Raw genomic sequence first — 16,509 nt, forward strand, 5'->3', positions numbered from 1 at the left:
TCATAGCTGCCCTGCCACTGATGGCTGCTGTGACTGCAGGGGCTGGAGCCTTCCTCAGCTGTGAGGTTGCAGCTGCCACCTGGACTGGTGAGAGAAACAGCATCTCATTTGTGCAGGTGCCTGTGTCACGGCAGCGCCTGAGCAGCGGCACTGTCCTTGTTACCTGTCTGGGCTGTGCCCTTTGGGAAGATGGGGCACGTGGGTGCTGTTCAAGGGGCCAAGTCCAGTGCCAGTGACTGCTGCAGCCCACACTGAAGACCAGCACTTGTCGTTCTTCACTAAATGTGGGACAGGCAAAGTGGTCTTCAGAACTGAGCCTGCTCCTAAATGAAAAGGGTTCTAATTCTTACAGCCATTGTTCTTTGATGTAGCATGAGCTGCTGTTCTCTAAAAATGCCAAGGCATTCTTTAGGCAAGCTGCTGAGAGGAAGAGAAAATCCCCTCCTCTCCTGGAATTCACTTTGCAATATCCTTTCTGCTCTGCAAAAAAGCAGATGTTGATAAGAATTCATCCCAGATTCCAGAGTGTATGGAAGTATGGAACCTTTGGTTCAATCTCACAAGAGAGTCTTTCTTGCCAAGAAAGTGAAGGCTCCCAATTCTTCAGCCCTCCTTGTTGTTTGTAGGTGACAACCACTTGCCTTGGTGCCTGTTCTCTTCTGTTCTCTGTCTGCTCGGATGGTTTTTCCGTGGGCTTAGTTTCCCCTCAAGACAATCCTTCAAAAGAGTGTGGGAGAATCAGACTCTGTGCAGGCCAGCTGTGCTGCAGAGCTGCCTGTCTTGCTGGGGCTGCTCTTCTTGTTGTTCTTGTTGAGGTTAAACGAGTGACCATAAATTGCTCAGAGCCCCAGAGAGTGGAGCTGGGTTTCAGATCTCCTGGAAGTCAGCATCTCTGTTTTCAAGTGTGCTTCTTGCATTTTGTTTCTTTCAGGGCGTGTGGTGAGTGTGGGAGATCCTGAAAAGAAGTACACCGGATGGAAACGTATTGGCAGTGGGTGAGTGCAGCCACGCTTACTTCTACAGAACCATGGGCCAGGAATTTTGGTGGTGCAATAGCACGTGGGAAGTCAGGCAAGCTGCAAGCCTCTTCAGAGCCTGGCTCCAGATTGTCCCTGTCTCAGTGCTGAGGCAGTACCAGGCATCATCAAAGAAAACTGGATGCTGACAATGTCTTGGCTGCCTCAAGGAGCAGGACCTGGAAGTCCTCTTGTCCCTCAAAAATGGGGCACCAGTTTGCCTCTTTTCCCAGGAGACATGCTTTTGTATGTATGGCCACACTCCTGAAGGTAGGAAAGCCTGAGAGAGCAGCTTATCACCTGATAACAGCTCTCAGTAGCATTTCTTAGTAGTACTTTACTAGAAACAGTATTCAGTGGTCAGGAAAATAAGAAAGGCTGTGTGGCGTTGGCTGAGTTGGGCAGGTAGGATCAAAAGAGAGCGGTGAGAAGGCCCAGCAGGACTGTGTGTTTCATTGCCTGCCAAGGCAAGCCACAGGCACAGACACAAGAAGGACAAGGCAAAGCAAACTCCCCCACATGCATAATCTAGCATGTACATTGGAGATTTCTAGCAGCCCTTTTTCTTCCTGTGTGAGCCAGCTTTTCGCTTGGACATTCTGCATGGCTGAGGGCTGCTGGGCTGTTGTGCCATTGGCTGAAGAGTAGACAAAGCCCAGTGTTTTAGAGAGACTGCAGGCAGCAGAGAGCTCCTGCCTGCGCTGCCTTTTGCTTCTCAGCACTGAACAACTTCTCTGTTTTTGCACTGCTCTCATCCTAGGGGTTTTGGAATTGTTTATAAGGCCTTCAACGCTGCCACAGGACAAGCGGTAAGTGCCCATGCAGATTTTGCAGCTCTTGAGTGCTTTCCCTTGTGATGTGGTCTGGGGCCAGAGCTTTGGGCCGCCTGTCTTTGCTGCAAAGGCTGTCCCACAGAAGCCGTCTGTCTAGAGGCAGGCTGCAAAGTGCATTTTGGACAAACTTTGTCCTTCCTACCTGAATGAATGAATGCGACGATGGCAGCGGTGTCTTTCAGAGAAGGACATGCTAGCTTCCATTTGCCGGATAAATATGCATAGAGCAGCTGATGGCAAGAGCTGTCATTCCACACCGGTTCCTCTTAAGCTCAGGTTCAGACACAGATATTTTGTTTTCCATCATGAGGTTCTGATGCAAAATACAATGCAAGACCTAAAGAAAGAGAGATCTTGTCTGGAGCACAGTTTTGCCTTTCAGCCTTAGGGAACCTTGCTCACACACACACACACACACACAACCCACCCACCCACCCACCCCCCAGCCCCAAAACATACACACACACGCACAGATGAATGAGAAGAAGTTCACATGTTGGTAACATTCCACTAGAGAGATGCTATCTGTACTGAGCAGACATGGTGGTGTCTTGGGGAGTCCTGCTGCTCTTTGGGGCTAAAAGTTCAGGGTCCTGAATTCTCCTTTGTGGCTCTCAGCAAATACATTCCATCTTCCGAAATAGTAAGGAGTTAGATAAGATAGTTCCTTATCCACCTGCAGTGCTGCGCTCAGGAAGTGCACTTGGAGGGAGGTCTAGGAGGCATCCGAAAGCCCTAAGCCCTGTGCTTCTAACCTGGGGCGCATCCGTAGTGTACCACAGAAAGGCTTTGTCATTTTTAAACTCATTCAATAATTTCAAGTCTAAAGCGTGTTCAAGATTGTTCTTCAGAGTTGCAAAAGCCAAACTGAAGAAGTTAGGATGTGCTAGGATTGTAACTTTACTTTGAGTCGCTTTGGAGTTCTTTTTTGGACAGCATTTTCCCTGTCATGTATGTGTGTGTTTACTTGGACACACAATCGAAATGGCAGCCGTCTGGGAAACGCTGGCCAAAGCCCCTAGAAATGCTAACATATTTCCAGTGGTTTCAATTTGTCTTCACAGGAGCAAAATTATTTTTGGCTTGTTAAACATGTGTAAATGATCGTAGTAGTGCTAAACAAAGCTTATTTGAGAAGTCTGCGGGTGCAGAGAGTTCTGTTAGCGCTTTGTGGTTGCTGGTTTAGAGTCCCCTTTTACCAAGGTGACGAGGCATCCAGACCCATGAGTGCATGGAGAAAGAGGCTCTGGTCATTTCTGTCCCTAAGAGTTTTCAATGTCATCGTAGGTGGCTGTAAAGCAACTTAATCTCCAGCACCAGGGCTGCGAGGACGTACTGAAAGAAATCCTGGTCATGAGTGAAAATAAGAACGCCAATATTGTCACCTACCTAGAAAGGTAAGTAGTCCTGGTAATTTTCTGGGAATGTTTGTTTCCATACTTGCAAGGCCAAGATTTAAAAGCTCTTTAGCCACTGGCAGAAAAAGGATCTTTCGATGAACATCAATCCACCCCTTCACCAGGCATGGGAGGAGAATGCATTTTGTTGCCATGAGGGGTTGCTGGCATAAAGAGCTTGAAGTCTGATCTCAGAAACCTGGAAACAAAACTCAGCTGTAGTCCTTTCTTCCGTACAGCAATTTAGCTGTGCACATTCAGCTCCATGCTGTGGCTTTCATCTTGCAGCTACCTTGTCAATGAGGCTGTCCTGCTGGTCTTGGAGTATATGGATGGAGGCTCCTTAGGTGATGTGGTCAGCGTGAGAAGGATGGCTGTAGGACACATAGCAACAGTGTGTCGGGAGGTAAGGGGTCCTGCTCGTGCTAGGGATGGCTTGCACAAGGCTCATCCTTCGAAAGCGCCGCTAAGCGAGGGATTCCATGTTCAGAGCTTCCTTTCTGTGTTGCGCTTATGCTCCAGAGAAGAAAGAGCATGTGGACTGAGCTGCCTGCCAGCGTCCCTGCCCCTACTGTAGTCTGTTCTTTACTCTTATCTACTGGTGTTGAACTCTCTGTGCCTGTTTACTTTTTCTTTTCTCTTCTGTACTTTGCTTGTCCAAGCCTTAGCCCAGAGCCTTTCTGCATTGCCTTCTTTGCCTGTAAGGGCAAAGGTGCTGCTGTGCCAGTTTTCAACCAGAGGCAAAGCCAAAGAGCGACTCATGTGTCACGGGTCTCCACTCCAAAGGATGGCATGGCACTCAGCATGGTGCTTGCTGCTGAAAAGTGACAAAGCAGCTTCTTCCAAGTCTGCTGTCCAGGCAGCCGTATAAGCCTTGTCCTCCATTCTCCCGCCCGACTGTGATGCCCTTGGTATCCAAGGCAGGGACGTTTTCCTCTTTTGGCAAACCATTGTTTGTCGTCCGGACGGGGAGAGCGCATCCGCTGCAGCAGCGCTCATTCTGACTGCCTTTGCAGGGGACAGTGTGGAGCAACAAGGACTGACGTTTCCCCCTCAAAAGCTAACGTGCCTTCCCTTGGAAAGATCCTGCTCTCCCAGTGTTGCAGCAGCAAGCTCTTTCTCCGGGCAGCGCTCACTGCTCCTTGGAGATCTGTGCATCTTCAGCAGCAGCTTTCTTTTTGCGTGTGATGAAATCAGATCAGGCTAACTTTTGGCCTCCTGTTTCTTTTTCCCCTGGCAGTGCCTGCAAGGCCTGGCTTTCCTTCATGCCAACCAGGTGATCCATAGAGATATCAAAAGTGACAACATCCTTCTGGGCCGGGATGGCTCCGTCAAGTTGGGTGGGTATTCCTGGTCAGGCGCAGCGCTGCGGGGAGGCGGTGTGGGGCTGCTTTGGAGAGGCTGCCCGGTGCCCAGCAGTGGCGCTGGGGAGAGGGCAGGGAGCACTCTGCCAGCCCAGGGCACAGCTGTAAGGTGCTGAGTGGTGTAGAGAGCAACAAGGTATCCAGGGTAACTTTGGTTTGTGGGTATTCCTTGCAAAGGGAGTGAGTTACAGTGTAAACGTTCACGGGAATGAGGAAAAGTCAGGGTGGGAATCCTGGGCGGCTTGTTAAGTGGACAATTGCCCATGTCCTTGGCTGCAGCCCTGAGCAAGGAGAGCCCAGCTGCTTTTCCAGCTCCATTCAGCACTGCATTCTGGGGCTGAGAGTGAGGAACCCTTTTCCTTGGTTTCCTACTTGAAGCAGTGTTTGTTTCTCTCCTCAGCTGATTTTGGCCTCTGTGCTCTGCTCAGCCCTGAGCAGAGGAAACGGAGGTCGATGGTCGGGACCACTTGCTGGATGGCACCCGAGGTTGTGAGAAGAGAGCCTTACGGCCCCAAAGTGGACACCTGGTCCCTTGGCATCGTGGGAATAGAAATGGCCACAGGAGAGCCTCCTTATGTTCGGGAAACCAGTGACAGGGTAAGGTGCAAATACGCTCAGATAGCCGTGTCCTTCTCCTCCGTGTCCATCAGACAAAATGCCATTCCCAGAGCTTGAAGTGCTTCCAGCAAGACCCACTTCTAGAAAGGTCCCTGGGGCTCACATCAGCTGTCAAGGCAAGACCTGGTGCAACTTGGTATAGCTGGGGCTGCACTGGGGCCTTTTTTCCTTTGGGACAGAAGGCTCCTCTCTAAGCATCTGCTAGGCAAGAAATTGCTACTGCAGACTGCAGCTTAAAAGATGGGGTCTAGGTGAGCACTGAAGGATATGGCAGAATCACGTAGAGTCTCATGTTTCCTTTTGCTTCAGGCCAACTTCCTGATAGGCAAGCAAGGGGTACCAGACCTGCACAAGCTCAGGCTACCCCCTGGCTTGTGTGAATTTCTGGGCTGCTGCCTGCAGATGGATGTGGACAGGCGAGGCTCTGCCAAGGAACTTCTGCAGGTACAAGGCATAGCGGCTGCGGGCCAAACAGCTGTTCCCTGCCAGGCTTTGCTCCTCGGCCAAACTCCAGGGAATCAGATGGGCCTCCCACAGAGTAATCTCTGCTCTGGGTGCTTTCCTAATGAAACCCAACCTGGATCCAAGACTGCTTGAGGTTAGAAGGGCCCAGTGAAGATCACCTAGTGCAAAACCCCGGCCAGCGGCAAGGACAACTTCAAGTAGATCGGGTTGCTCAGTGTCCCATGCAAGCGGACCTTGAATGTTGCCGGGCTTGGGGCTCCTGCCAGCTCTCTGGGCAGCCTGTGCCAGTGTTGCAGCACGCTCCTAGTAAACAGTTTCTTCCTTAGAGCCAGTCTGAATTGAGTGTCTTTAAGCTGAAAACTGTTCCCCCCTTGTCCTCTTGCAATCAGCCCTGCTAAAGGATATGTCCCCATCTTTCTTAGAAGCCCCTACAACTACGGAGAAGTCTCCTTGCAGCTTGCTCTTGTCCAGGCTAAACAAGCACAATTCTCTGAGCCGTTCCTCAGAGGAGAGCTCCCACCTTCTGCTCATTTCTGTGGCCCTCTTTTGCTCTTGGGTGGTGCATTCAGGTTTTCCTGGTAGCAAAGGCACTGAAATATTGCAATGCCAGGGACAGGGCCTTGAGGAACACATTGAAAGCAGTCCCAGCCAAGCGGTTTTAGATTGGTCTGAGGGAAGACGGGGGCTGTTGAGGAGCTCAGTGTGAGCATCCGAGGGCACCGGCTTGTCCCTCCTGGCCCACTCTTAGAGGTTTCTGCCAGCCAAACGGGCACAGCTGTGCAGGATTTTTGCCAGCCCCATGTGCTGCCTGGCCCCGTCAAGTAGCTGAGAATGGCTGTGGCTTTGCTGCCAGGTTTGGTGGCAGGCAAGGAGCTGCTGACCGCGCCACTTCCTTGGCTGTGCCTGCTGTGAAGGAAGATGCCGGCCGGCACAGGAGGAGGTGGGGTGTGCTGAGGCAGACACTGCTCTTCCTGCAAGCCAGAGCTGAGCACATCTGCACCCTGCTGCTTGTGTCCTTGCTCCTGGCTTGCTGCTGAAAACCTGCATCTCCAGCGCTCCTGAGAACAACTTGGGATCAATATTTTTCAGAGCTCTTGGGAGTCTCTTGAGGAATGCCTTATGCCCCACTTCTCTCTTGTTCACTCACATAGCCCATGTCTGTAGAAAAGAGGTGCTTGAATAAGTCTGTAAGTTGACTTTCCTGAAAGGAACAAATCCTTAGGACAGCGAGAAGCAATCGCACAGTGGTACCAGGACAAAAATCCCAGCAAGTGACAGCACCATGAGGAATGGACTAGTGCAGTTCTGGGCTGTGTTTGCCTGTGATGGCAGCATGCTGCACATGAAGGCAGATGTGCTGCTGGTGCTCTTGAGTCCAATGTCTGTTTATTTCTGGGCACTAGAGGAATCCAACTTGACCCTGTTAGGAACTCAGTTTGGAAAATAACGCTTCCTTTTTCCTTTGTCTCTTTTAATTAGATTTGTTTTGTTTCTTTTTCCCCTTGGGCAGCATCCATTTCTGCAATCAGCGGAGCCTCTCTTAAGCCTCTTCTGACAGCCTTGATTGCTGTCCTCCCTGCAGCCAGGTAATGCAGGAAGCAAAAGAGATGAGAAGGACCACCTGAGCACTTGGAGAACAGAGCCTCTGAGAGCAGGTAGAAATCCTGAGGAGAGAGGGGCCAGGCAACAGGCAGCCATCAGAGCAGGAAAGGAAGGTGGCATCCCCTTTTCTCCCACCTGCTGATCCTCCTTCTGCATTTCTGCTTAGGACAGCATTGCTGGAGGCCACAGAGTCACTACTGATGTGCACTTTTCAGGTGGGAGGTGCTGCGAGGCATGAAGTTTCCACTGATTAGTTGGGGAACTTGGCTGGGATTTCATTGGAAGTGTCTTCCTCCCCTCACCAGGAGCTGGAAGGGCAGCGTTTGGAGGCACAGCAGCTGCTGGCACAAGGGGCAAACTTCCTGGATGAGGTAGAGAAGAAGCAGGAGGAAAGGCTGCTTGAGACGAAGCAGGAAGTTGCCACCATGCAAGCTGAATGAGAAGAGGTACGAAGCAGAGCCAGCCAAAAGGCAAAGGCTTTGAAAAGAGAGTTTCTGCGTTGCTTTGGACTGCTCTGCGCTCCTTATGGGCACTGTTTCTCGGAACACTGTCTGTCTGGGCGGCATTGGCTCTTAGCCGGCCCGTGGTAAACAGTGCTGGAGAGAGCTTTGTGCCAGGAGGGAAAGGAGCGGTCAGGTGTGAGGCTACCGGAGTGCAGGTTTGAGGAAGGTGGGAATGGCGTTGCTGACGCAAAGAGAATGGGAAAGCCAGAGCTTTGTCTCAGAAGGAGGGAGGTCCCATAGGAAGCCCCCTGCAGAGCCAGGCTAGAGCTGTGGCAGCGGGCTGGCTGTCAGGCAGCTGAGGAGGTGCCTGAAGCTGCTGAGTACATCCTGTGCATTCTTTGTGTGATCGAGCTGTGTATGGTGGGTGTGCCTCAGCATGAACTGGAGCACATGTTCCACGTCCCTTTGGTATTGGGAGAGACATTTTGGATTCCCTAGAGAATCCATTGTGGACCTTGAATGCAGCCAGGGAGCACTTGGGTGTTCCTTTTGCCTTTGAGGGCAGCTGGGAATGGGTGGGTTTTGCCTGAGCTTCCCTGTGCAGTAAAGACAAGAGCAGGGATTGTTTCACATGCAGCAGAAGGCTGCCACCTAGCCAGTGACCCCGTTGAAGGTGTGTGTGCTAGTCTGGCCAAAGTGATGAGAACACTTGGCTTCCTAGATTCCCTTTAGACTCCAGACTTGTGGCCAGTCATTGGAGACAAAATACTTCCGAGAAATTGATGGGCTGTGCAGCTGGTTTAATGCTGCTGTTGTATCTTTCACTCTTTGTACTTCTATTCTTCCATCCACAGATTCCATGGGCCCCCGCCATCTCGAAGGGCTTTTCAAATGTAAACAAAGGAAATGTGCAGTGAAGTAATGCAGGAAGCAGAAGACATGACCAGGATCACTTCAGGATTACACTCCGCAATGGCAGCTTGGAGCTGCACTCACAATAAAAGTCCTGTACGCCCTCAAGCCTGCTGCAAGATTCCCTTCCTCATCAGCCAGGGAATAAGGCTCTACGTTCCCTTCTGAATTGGCCATTCCTTCTTAAAGATGGAAAGTCCCTCCTAAGGGCCTTCTGCTGTGGTTTGGAATTGGGAACGCTCTCCTTCCTTTATCAGCTCCCACCTCCACTGCCTTTGGAATGCTGCCCATTGGCCAGTTTTTGCCCAGCCCTGGACTTGTGGATGAGGAAGAAAGTGCAATTCCAGCCAAAAAAGTGCATTTCCAGCCAAAACCCAGTGAAGAGCAGGGCAGCCTAAGCATCCTGTGCAGATACGGGCTTTCAGCTGTGCACATAGAAGCTTTTGTTTCCTGCTCGGTGTAGCCGGCACGTCTCCTCTGTGACTGCTCCCTCCTCCCAGGTGGCCGTGGCTAATAGGTACGAGGCTCGGCAAGTGGAACCAAGAAGGTGGGCACGTCTGCTGGCAGTAGAGGAGAGCAGAGAGGAAAGCGGCGGGCAGGACCCTGGCCAGCCAGGCAAAGCACCCACTGCTCCTGCTCTCTGTCAACAGAAAAGGACTGGGGCGTGACACCACGCTTGCGGTTGTCTGGGACTCAGCTGTCCTGAAAAGTCTCTGTGCTTGAGTGGCTTTGTCCTTCTTCTGTGCCTTCTGTTGTCCCTGTGCTCCGCAGTGTCCGCCCAGGGCTGTGCAGCTGTGTGGCACAGCTAAAATGCAGGAGAGCCTCGTTTGTCTGCCCTTTGAGGTGGCTGCTCACAGCAACCTTTTCAATCTGCAAGCTGCATCTGGAGAGTGACTTCCCCCTGCGTTTGGTCCCGGAGGCCAGGGCCTGTCATCGGCAGTCCCAGCTGGCATTGAGGGCTGCCCGGTGCCTCAGGCTGGTGTCACCCCAGCACAAACAACGGCAGACAGTGGCAGGCGGGTGTTTCCAAAGTCACGTTCTTCAGGGACAATGTGCCGTGTGTGTGTCCTTTGTCCAGCCCAGACTCAGACCTAGGCATCAGATGCAGGCACTGCTGCTGCTGCCACTGAAGTCAGCGAGGATTTGGTGCTTGCTTTCCATCCCAGCCAGACTGGTCACCTATAAGGCCAGGTGCTCATAGCGCCCTGCAGATCTCTGGGCTGCAGGGCTCTGAGGGAGCTGTCCCTTGTTATTCTCCATCCGCGAAAGCCGTGCCGGCCACGTGTGCATCAACAGAGCAAACAGGGAGTGTGTGAGTCTCTTCCATCTCCATCTGCGGAGACTAGTGCCCTTTGAGTTTAAGTGGCACAAAGTCAGTTGCTTGTGGTGCCTCTGTGTATCTCCGTGTTAGATAGTGCTGCTAAATCTGCCTGTAGCAAAGCAGCAGGGGAAAAAGCCTCTCAGCTCTGCAGGTCAATAAGCTGCCATGGATGCACAGAAAACACTGCACTTTGTCTTTATGAGGAAGAGATGAACTGGTTTAGCAGCGAGAGAAGGTGGGATGATTCTTCTGATCGTTCCTTCTGTCTCATACAGGCAGCTCTCTGTAGCTCATAGGTGTGTCTCAAACTGGCAGCAAACGCAGCAATCCCTGGAGCCATAATCAGGTTGGGCCATGGGTTGCCGGGGCCCACCAGGAGCGGAGCCCTGCGTGGGCTCACCTGCAAAGTGTTGGGTGGACTGTGTCTTGGAGGTAGATGCCAGAGACAAAGTCCATCAGTTTTGCCTGTCCCATGGCCAGGTGTTCTCTGGTTTGACCTCCTGGTGCAGGACCCCACAGCTGCTGCAGTGTGGCAAGGCCTCCAGCACCTGGAGGAACAGCCCCTGCACCACCTTCTCCGTCATGGCACCCCCATGCCAGAATGAAATCAAAGAGGTCCTGCGAGCGCTCAGGGCACTCCAGCACCAATAAGAAGTTGTTAGGGAGCTCCTACCAATCCAAGAGCTGAACAACACCATGGAACCCACTGGACACCTTGCGCAGCAGCTCCATCTCCCTGGGTACGCGGATTCCTTCGGGCTGCAAGAAGACCACAATGGCATCAGTGGGGCTGATGCCGTGCCAGGGGTCTGGAAGCTCTCACCCAGCCAAGGATGATCTGAGCCCTCCACTGAGCACACGCCCGCTCCCCCTCCAGGCGTCCTGGCGCTTTCCACTCTGCCCGGCCTTGGCTTACCCCGCCCGTCACGTGCCGGTTTCTGCCGCTGGCCCCGGTCAATCTCCAGCTCGTCCCAATGAGGGATGCCATGCCGTGACACACTTCTGATGGCCACCTGCGAGTGAAGGGGTGCAGCATCCTGAGCTCAGATCCCACTGTGCCAAGCCCCATCCTCCTATTCCTCCGCACTCCCCCTCCACCGCCCCATCTCAGCCCCTCCACCCACTGGGGCGCCATCTGTGGGGCACGTCCCTGAGTAGACGGTGCCGAAGCCACCGCGCAGCAGCAGCGATCCCAGCGGAATCGCTCTTGCAGGGCCTCCTGCGCTTTCCCTGCAGCCGAGACGCAGCTGTCCGTGTTGGACCAGGGCCGGGAACGGTCCCCGACCTCCCCCCTACGGCCCGCAAGGGACCCAGGGCGGGCATCCCCATCTGAACGGGGCACCGGCGGCTCGGGGCGGGCGGCCGCTCTGTTTAACAGCAGAGCTCGGGCCGGGAAAAGTGCTGCCCACTCCTCTATGGACTCACTTCATCATTTGAGCTATGCTGCTCCAGTCCACACACCATGAAACAAAAAGGGAAAAAGCACCACTTGCAAGAATGCCCAGTGCATGCAGTGAAACGAGGACAAAAATGCACCCTTGCACAAGCCCCAGACCATGCAACTACAATGGAAAAATAAGGATGCTTGCACAATTTTGGAGAGTGTACAGCAAAAGAGGGAAGGAAAAAAGAAACACCTGCACAAATCCACAGACTGTACAAGAGAAAGGAAGAAAAAGTGACACCTCCATGTGTCTGCAGAGTCTACAGCCACAGGAAAAAAGAAGGATACCTGCACACACCCTGCTGGGCAAGAGACACCCCATTTTTTGCTCAGGCTCTTGGCAGGAGCTTTACCAAACATATGGCATCTTTATGCCATTTTTGTTTCAATCTGCTGCCCCAGCAAAAATACTTCTACTTACCCATGGGACCATAAAAAACTTTGTGGGATGACACCAGCAAGAAAGGCCTGCCAACTGCTCTACAGATTCACTCCATCATTTCATCAGTGCTGCTCCAGTCTGCAGGCCAGGAAACAAAAATGCAACATGAACCCACTTGCACAAGTCCCCAGACTCTGCAAGGAAAAGATGAAAAAGCGGACGCCCGCAGCAATCGGCCAACTGTATAGGAAGAAGGCAAAAGGAAAAGACACCTGCACGTACCTGCAAACCCTACAGTCGCAGGGGCGATAAAAAAGGATGCCTGCATTTGTCCACAGACTTTACAACATCAGGCGACAAAAAGGACTCCTTTGAAAGGGCGCACGCTGTCCCAAAACAGCGCAAAACCCGCTTGCAGTGCATAACCCGTAGCTGAAAGGATCCAAGAGTAACGCAGAACGGGCACCAAGTTCACACACCCTGTACTTTGGCCACCAATGCTTCTGACTAAAACTAGTTCCCTGAATTGCAATGCCTGTCACTTCTGCCCATTTCCTGCAGGGTTAACATCAACCAGCACATTGCAGGATTCACAGAAGGAAGAATGATTTTGTAGTGGGGAAAACATGGCAACTAACAAACCACCCATGTGTGTTTGCATGACACTGGAGCAGTGTTGGTGTTGTCAATATGGCAGGGACATGTCCTCTGCACGGGGCAGTGCCCATGTGCTGTGCGTGGCAGGGGGTGCCCTTGGAGCAGCCCCCACAGTGTGGGTGCACCCATGGGCGCATTTGCCCCTTCTCTCCGCTTCCACCAGCTCCCAGGTCAGTCCGGCTCTTGAAAAAGTTCTGTGTCCCACACTGACCTCCGGGTGTCTTTGCAAAAAGCCACTCCCTTTGGCTTGTGCGAAAGCTGCAAGGTCACATTCCTGCATGGATGTGGGTTTGAAATCTCTGGCATGCCCATTGAGGATATGTGCTGTATCATATACTGTGTTTTTCAGTCATTTGCTGCACCCTCATTTCTGGCCTGCAGGTGCTGAGTAAATTGGTTTCCCTCAGCTAACGGAGCCTTTTCCTTTCTGGGCCGCATAGCTGACTGAACTGCCAACTCCACGTCTGCTGCGGACACTTGCAAGCACCAAACGGGGCAAACGATCCCAAGCGCAGGTTCTGTGGATTTCTCCTGTGTCATTTTGTTCTAGACCTCCTCATAAATGCCTCAGGTGCCAGCCTCATGGGTAACAGGAGAAGGCCGCAGGTCAAGAGCAGCAGTTCATCCAAGGCCTAGAGGAAGCAGAGCAATTTGCAAGGCAGGTGAGTGCTGGAGATGGTGGAGGCCTGCCAAGCTGCCTGCTCTTGTCTCGCTGCTGATCCCCTGAACTTCAGTGCTCTTGAGAACAGCACTCGGGCCTAAATCCCACTGGAATCCACATTTCTTAGGGGGATTGGCATTTGCTGAGGAACGGCTTACACTGCTCATCCTCTTGGCAGTTAACCCGGGCCATGTCCTAGAAAGGAGGAAGCTAAATGGGTCTGTGGAGTTTCCTGGAAGGATCAAAGGCCTGTGACGGCAAGCAGCATTCTCAGGTTGCTCTCAGGGGAAAATCCCAACCAGCTGAAGACACCTGGGTAACGATTGTGAGTCACGCTGACCTGCAATAGCCTGGTCATAGACATGAATGTACGGGGCGCATTTTCTGCACCTTTCTGGGAACAAGAGGAATCCTGCCTCCGCCTGTGAGGAATTCAGCTTGGCAACAAAAAGCTCCTTTCTGGTTTGCCTTTTGTCTTTTTTTCTTTTGGACAGCAGCGCTTTGTAACATCAGCTGAGCCTGCCTGCAGCCAGGCTGCTGGGACCCTGTCAGCAAAGGAAGTGCAGGAAGCCTGGAGAGGAGGCAGCGGTGCTTGAGGAGGCTTTGTGGCCTGCCAGCTCAGCGCAGGACTGGCAATCAAAACACCTAGCAGTGCACGGGAGCGTTCCCTTCCTGGTCAGGCTGCGCCTGAGCTGTGCTTTGCCCTGGCGCTGTGCCTTGCGGACGGACAGTCCCGTTTGTGGCTCCGCACTGCCCGAGGCTCTCCCCCTCACACAGGGGCCCCGCCCCGCCCCGGGCGCCCCCTGGCGGCTGCCCATGGCGCCCCGCCCGCCCCGCGCAGGGGCGCTCCCTGCCCATGGCGCCGCCCAGCGGCAGCCGCCCCTCCCTGCAGGCCCGGGCCGGGATCGGGCCCTGCTGCCCGTCCTCTCACTCGGCTCCCTTCTTTCCAGGAGCAAAGAAGGCTGCAAAGGAAGCCTTTTCCAGCTGTGTCCCTCTGCTTGACTTTGTGGGGCCAAAAGTCTCCCCTGAAGGTGGCCCTACTGCATCCATGAGGGCTGGTGCAGGAAAAGATCCCTTCTCTCTCCCACCAGCTGTCATTACTGCCTCAAAAGCACCGCCCAGCTCTGCAAGGAGAAACAGCCCGTGGCACACGGGTGCCATCCCTGCCCAGCTGGGGCTCTCTTGCACAGCAGCAGCAGCAGCAGCAGCAGCAGCAGCAGCAGCAGCAGCAGCAGCAGCAGCAGGGCTTGCCTTGGCTTCACCTGGAAAGCCAGAAGCCTCTGTAAATCAGCAGGTTCCCAGGCTGCATCAGCTCCTGATAATGGGTGAATCCTGCTAGCTCTGACCATTTCCCAAAGGTTAGAAAGGCAGCAGTACAGACATACATGCAGAGCAACCAGCGTCCAATAAATGAGTAAATCCGTGGGGGTTTGCGTGGCGTCATTAGGGCTGTCATGCAGACAGTGTCTCCTCCACAGCTTGTGTGCCATGCTGTTGCTGGGCCAGCCTCGTCCCCAAGCTGTCACCCTGAGCCTCATTCTCTGGCTGCTGTTGCATCTCAAAGCACAGGTGCCCAAGTTCCTGACTTCCAGCTCTCAGGCTGGAGCACCAGCACGTGCTGTTGCACATGGATGAATGATCTGAGTCCACCGTGCTGGCAAAAACCACTTCTGCTGAGAACATAGCACATAGATAGTAGAGGAAAAAGGTGGTTGGAAACTCTTGGGGTGGGGCAGCCTGCTAGAGCTTTGTGTTGCTTTGCTTTGAGGAAACGGCAGTGTTTTGTGAATGGTGGGCAGAAAACGGTATGCATGGCTCTGGGGACTGTTTTGTAAGCAGTGCATGATTGAAACTATTCCCTGATCTCTTAACCTAGAGGAAATTAAGGCCACCCAGGAACATTTTAATGCCTTGGCATTATGAGACCAGTAAGGCACAAATATTGGGTCTGTAGATGCAAAGGTATTCCTCATCTAATCAGGCATTCCTTGAGAATTGTCCTGACTTTCAGTCTGACAGGCAGAGGGAATTTGCATCAGGACAACATGCAGCCTCCCAGATGTCACATGTGGCGTCTGACCAGCTGCTCTCTCCACTCCACTTGCTGGGCTCATGCCAGAGGTGGTCGTGGGGCTGGGAAACACCTGGACTTGTGTAGAGCCCTTCCCAAATGCTAGCACGGCTGCAAAAGCAGGCAAACAAGAAAAGCCCAGGTCTTTCTCCATTCTTTGTAGTTTTTAACTGAGACCTGGTGGTTTTTCCAGGCACTGGCTGTCCATGCTCAAGAAGGTATTTTTAGGAGGGAGAAGAAAAACCTGGTTTCAAAGGCAGAGGAGAGGAGAGGAGGGCGAAGGAAGCTTCCAAACTTTGGAAGGCTTGTGGTTGCTCTGTTTTCCTGAGCCTGCCTTCCCAAGGTGTGCCCACCAGCTGAGTGATTTGGTCTCTGCCTCATGACTGCCTTTTGGGTGGGACTTGCCCATTTTGGTGCACTGCTTTCTTCCCCCCACCAGCTTCTACATTGTCCCACATTGGGATGGAAGGTTCTTTTGCTTCTTTCTGTGTGTCCATTAGAGTCAGATGCCTGTGACTCCCAGATGCATACTGCAGGGAAGCTGCCAGAAGTGAGGCACAGGCCCCCAAGGCTTCTTTGAGGTGCCCTAACTGTGCAGCAGCGGTGTGCTGTGTGTGCAGCACGTTGGTTCCTTGGCTTTTTCTCCCCACTTAGCTATCATTCTTCTTTCAACAAGCCCTACAGTTTGCTGGTTGATGTTAGCCATGCAGCAAAGGGGTGGGAATGACAGGCATTCCAATGGAGGGAATTCTCCAGGATATTAGCAAAGCATGATTTCATCCACAGCATTTAAGCAGCTGTTCTTGGTTTTAGTCAGAAGCGCTGCTGGCCAAAAGGGCACGTTGCCTTTGGTTTCTTCACATGCTGGCTCTATCTCAGAGTTCAGCTTGGCATACAGGGTGTATGGGCTTGGTGCCTGTTTTGTGTTACTCTGGGATCCTTGGAGCTGTGGGTTATGGACTGCAAGGGGTTTTGTGCTGCTTTGGGTCAGAGGAGAATTTTCCGGGCTTTTCTTTTGTGTGAGCCCTAGAGCAGGTTTGGTTGCTATGCATGAATTCACAGAGCAAGCCAGAGCGGCTGCTATTGTGATGTCAGCAGAGGGCTGCCACGTCACAGCGTTGTCAGCAGGAGGTTTTCCTGGTGCCCGCAAGGCTCAGCGTGCAGAGCAGCTCTTGGCGTGCTCCTTGCAGGAGGATCACCTCGACTCAGCTGTTCTCAGCTTACAGCGGGTGTCCTTCTGTTTCTCTATTTTCTTGCAGAGTCCGTGGACTCGTGCAGGTGTCCTGTTTTGCCCTTTTTACTTGCACAGTCTCAGGACTTGTG

General features: G+C 52.8%; 1 protein-coding gene across 5 annotated transcripts; it reads left to right on the top strand.

The window, feature by feature from the left end:
* The first annotated feature begins 1,530 nt into the window (after window positions 1–1,530).
* LOC135290455 (serine/threonine-protein kinase PAK 3-like) lies at window positions 1,531–8,736 on the top strand. 5 transcript variants are annotated; one of them, XR_010353226.1, is made up of 10 exons: window positions 1,534–1,825; window positions 3,137–3,246; window positions 3,535–3,652; window positions 4,487–4,586; window positions 5,011–5,207; window positions 5,538–5,672; window positions 7,204–7,348; window positions 7,462–7,510; window positions 7,601–7,741; window positions 8,593–8,736. XR_010353226.1 is itself a non-coding variant. In XM_064404374.1 (7 exons), exons 2-7 carry the CDS (start codon window positions 3,203–3,205, stop codon window positions 7,246–7,248), a joined length of 639 nt encoding a protein of 212 aa, XP_064260444.1. In that variant the 5' UTR covers window positions 1,534–1,825; window positions 3,137–3,202; the 3' UTR covers window positions 7,249–7,556. The 5 variants fall into 5 exon arrangements, 1 of the variants encoding a protein (XP_064260444.1); XR_010353228.1 differs by lacking the exon at window positions 7,462–7,510 and having other exon boundaries at window positions 1,531–1,825; window positions 7,204–7,279; XR_010353225.1 differs by having other exon boundaries at window positions 7,204–7,510.
* Window positions 8,737–16,509: the final 7,773 nt, after the last annotated feature.

This window comes from Passer domesticus, chromosome Z, assembly GCF_036417665.1.
Source record: "Passer domesticus isolate bPasDom1 chromosome Z, bPasDom1.hap1, whole genome shotgun sequence".
Classification (NCBI taxonomy): Eukaryota; Metazoa; Chordata; class Aves; order Passeriformes; family Passeridae; genus Passer; species Passer domesticus.

What these genes read in the sequence shown, in the direction of transcription:
- LOC135290455 (XM_064404374.1), top strand. Translation starts at nt 3,203, where the DNA reads ATGAGTGAAAATAAGAACGCCAATATTGTCACCTACCTAGAAAG. An exon ending in TAGCAACAGTGTGTCGGGAG is followed by an intron (nt 3,653 to 4,486) that starts GTAAGGGGTCCT and finishes TTCCCCTGGCAG; the next exon opens with TGCCTGCAAGGCCTGGCTTT. An exon ending in TTCGGGAAACCAGTGACAGG is followed by an intron (nt 5,208 to 5,537) that starts GTAAGGTGCAAA and finishes CTTTTGCTTCAG; the next exon opens with GCCAACTTCCTGATAGGCAA.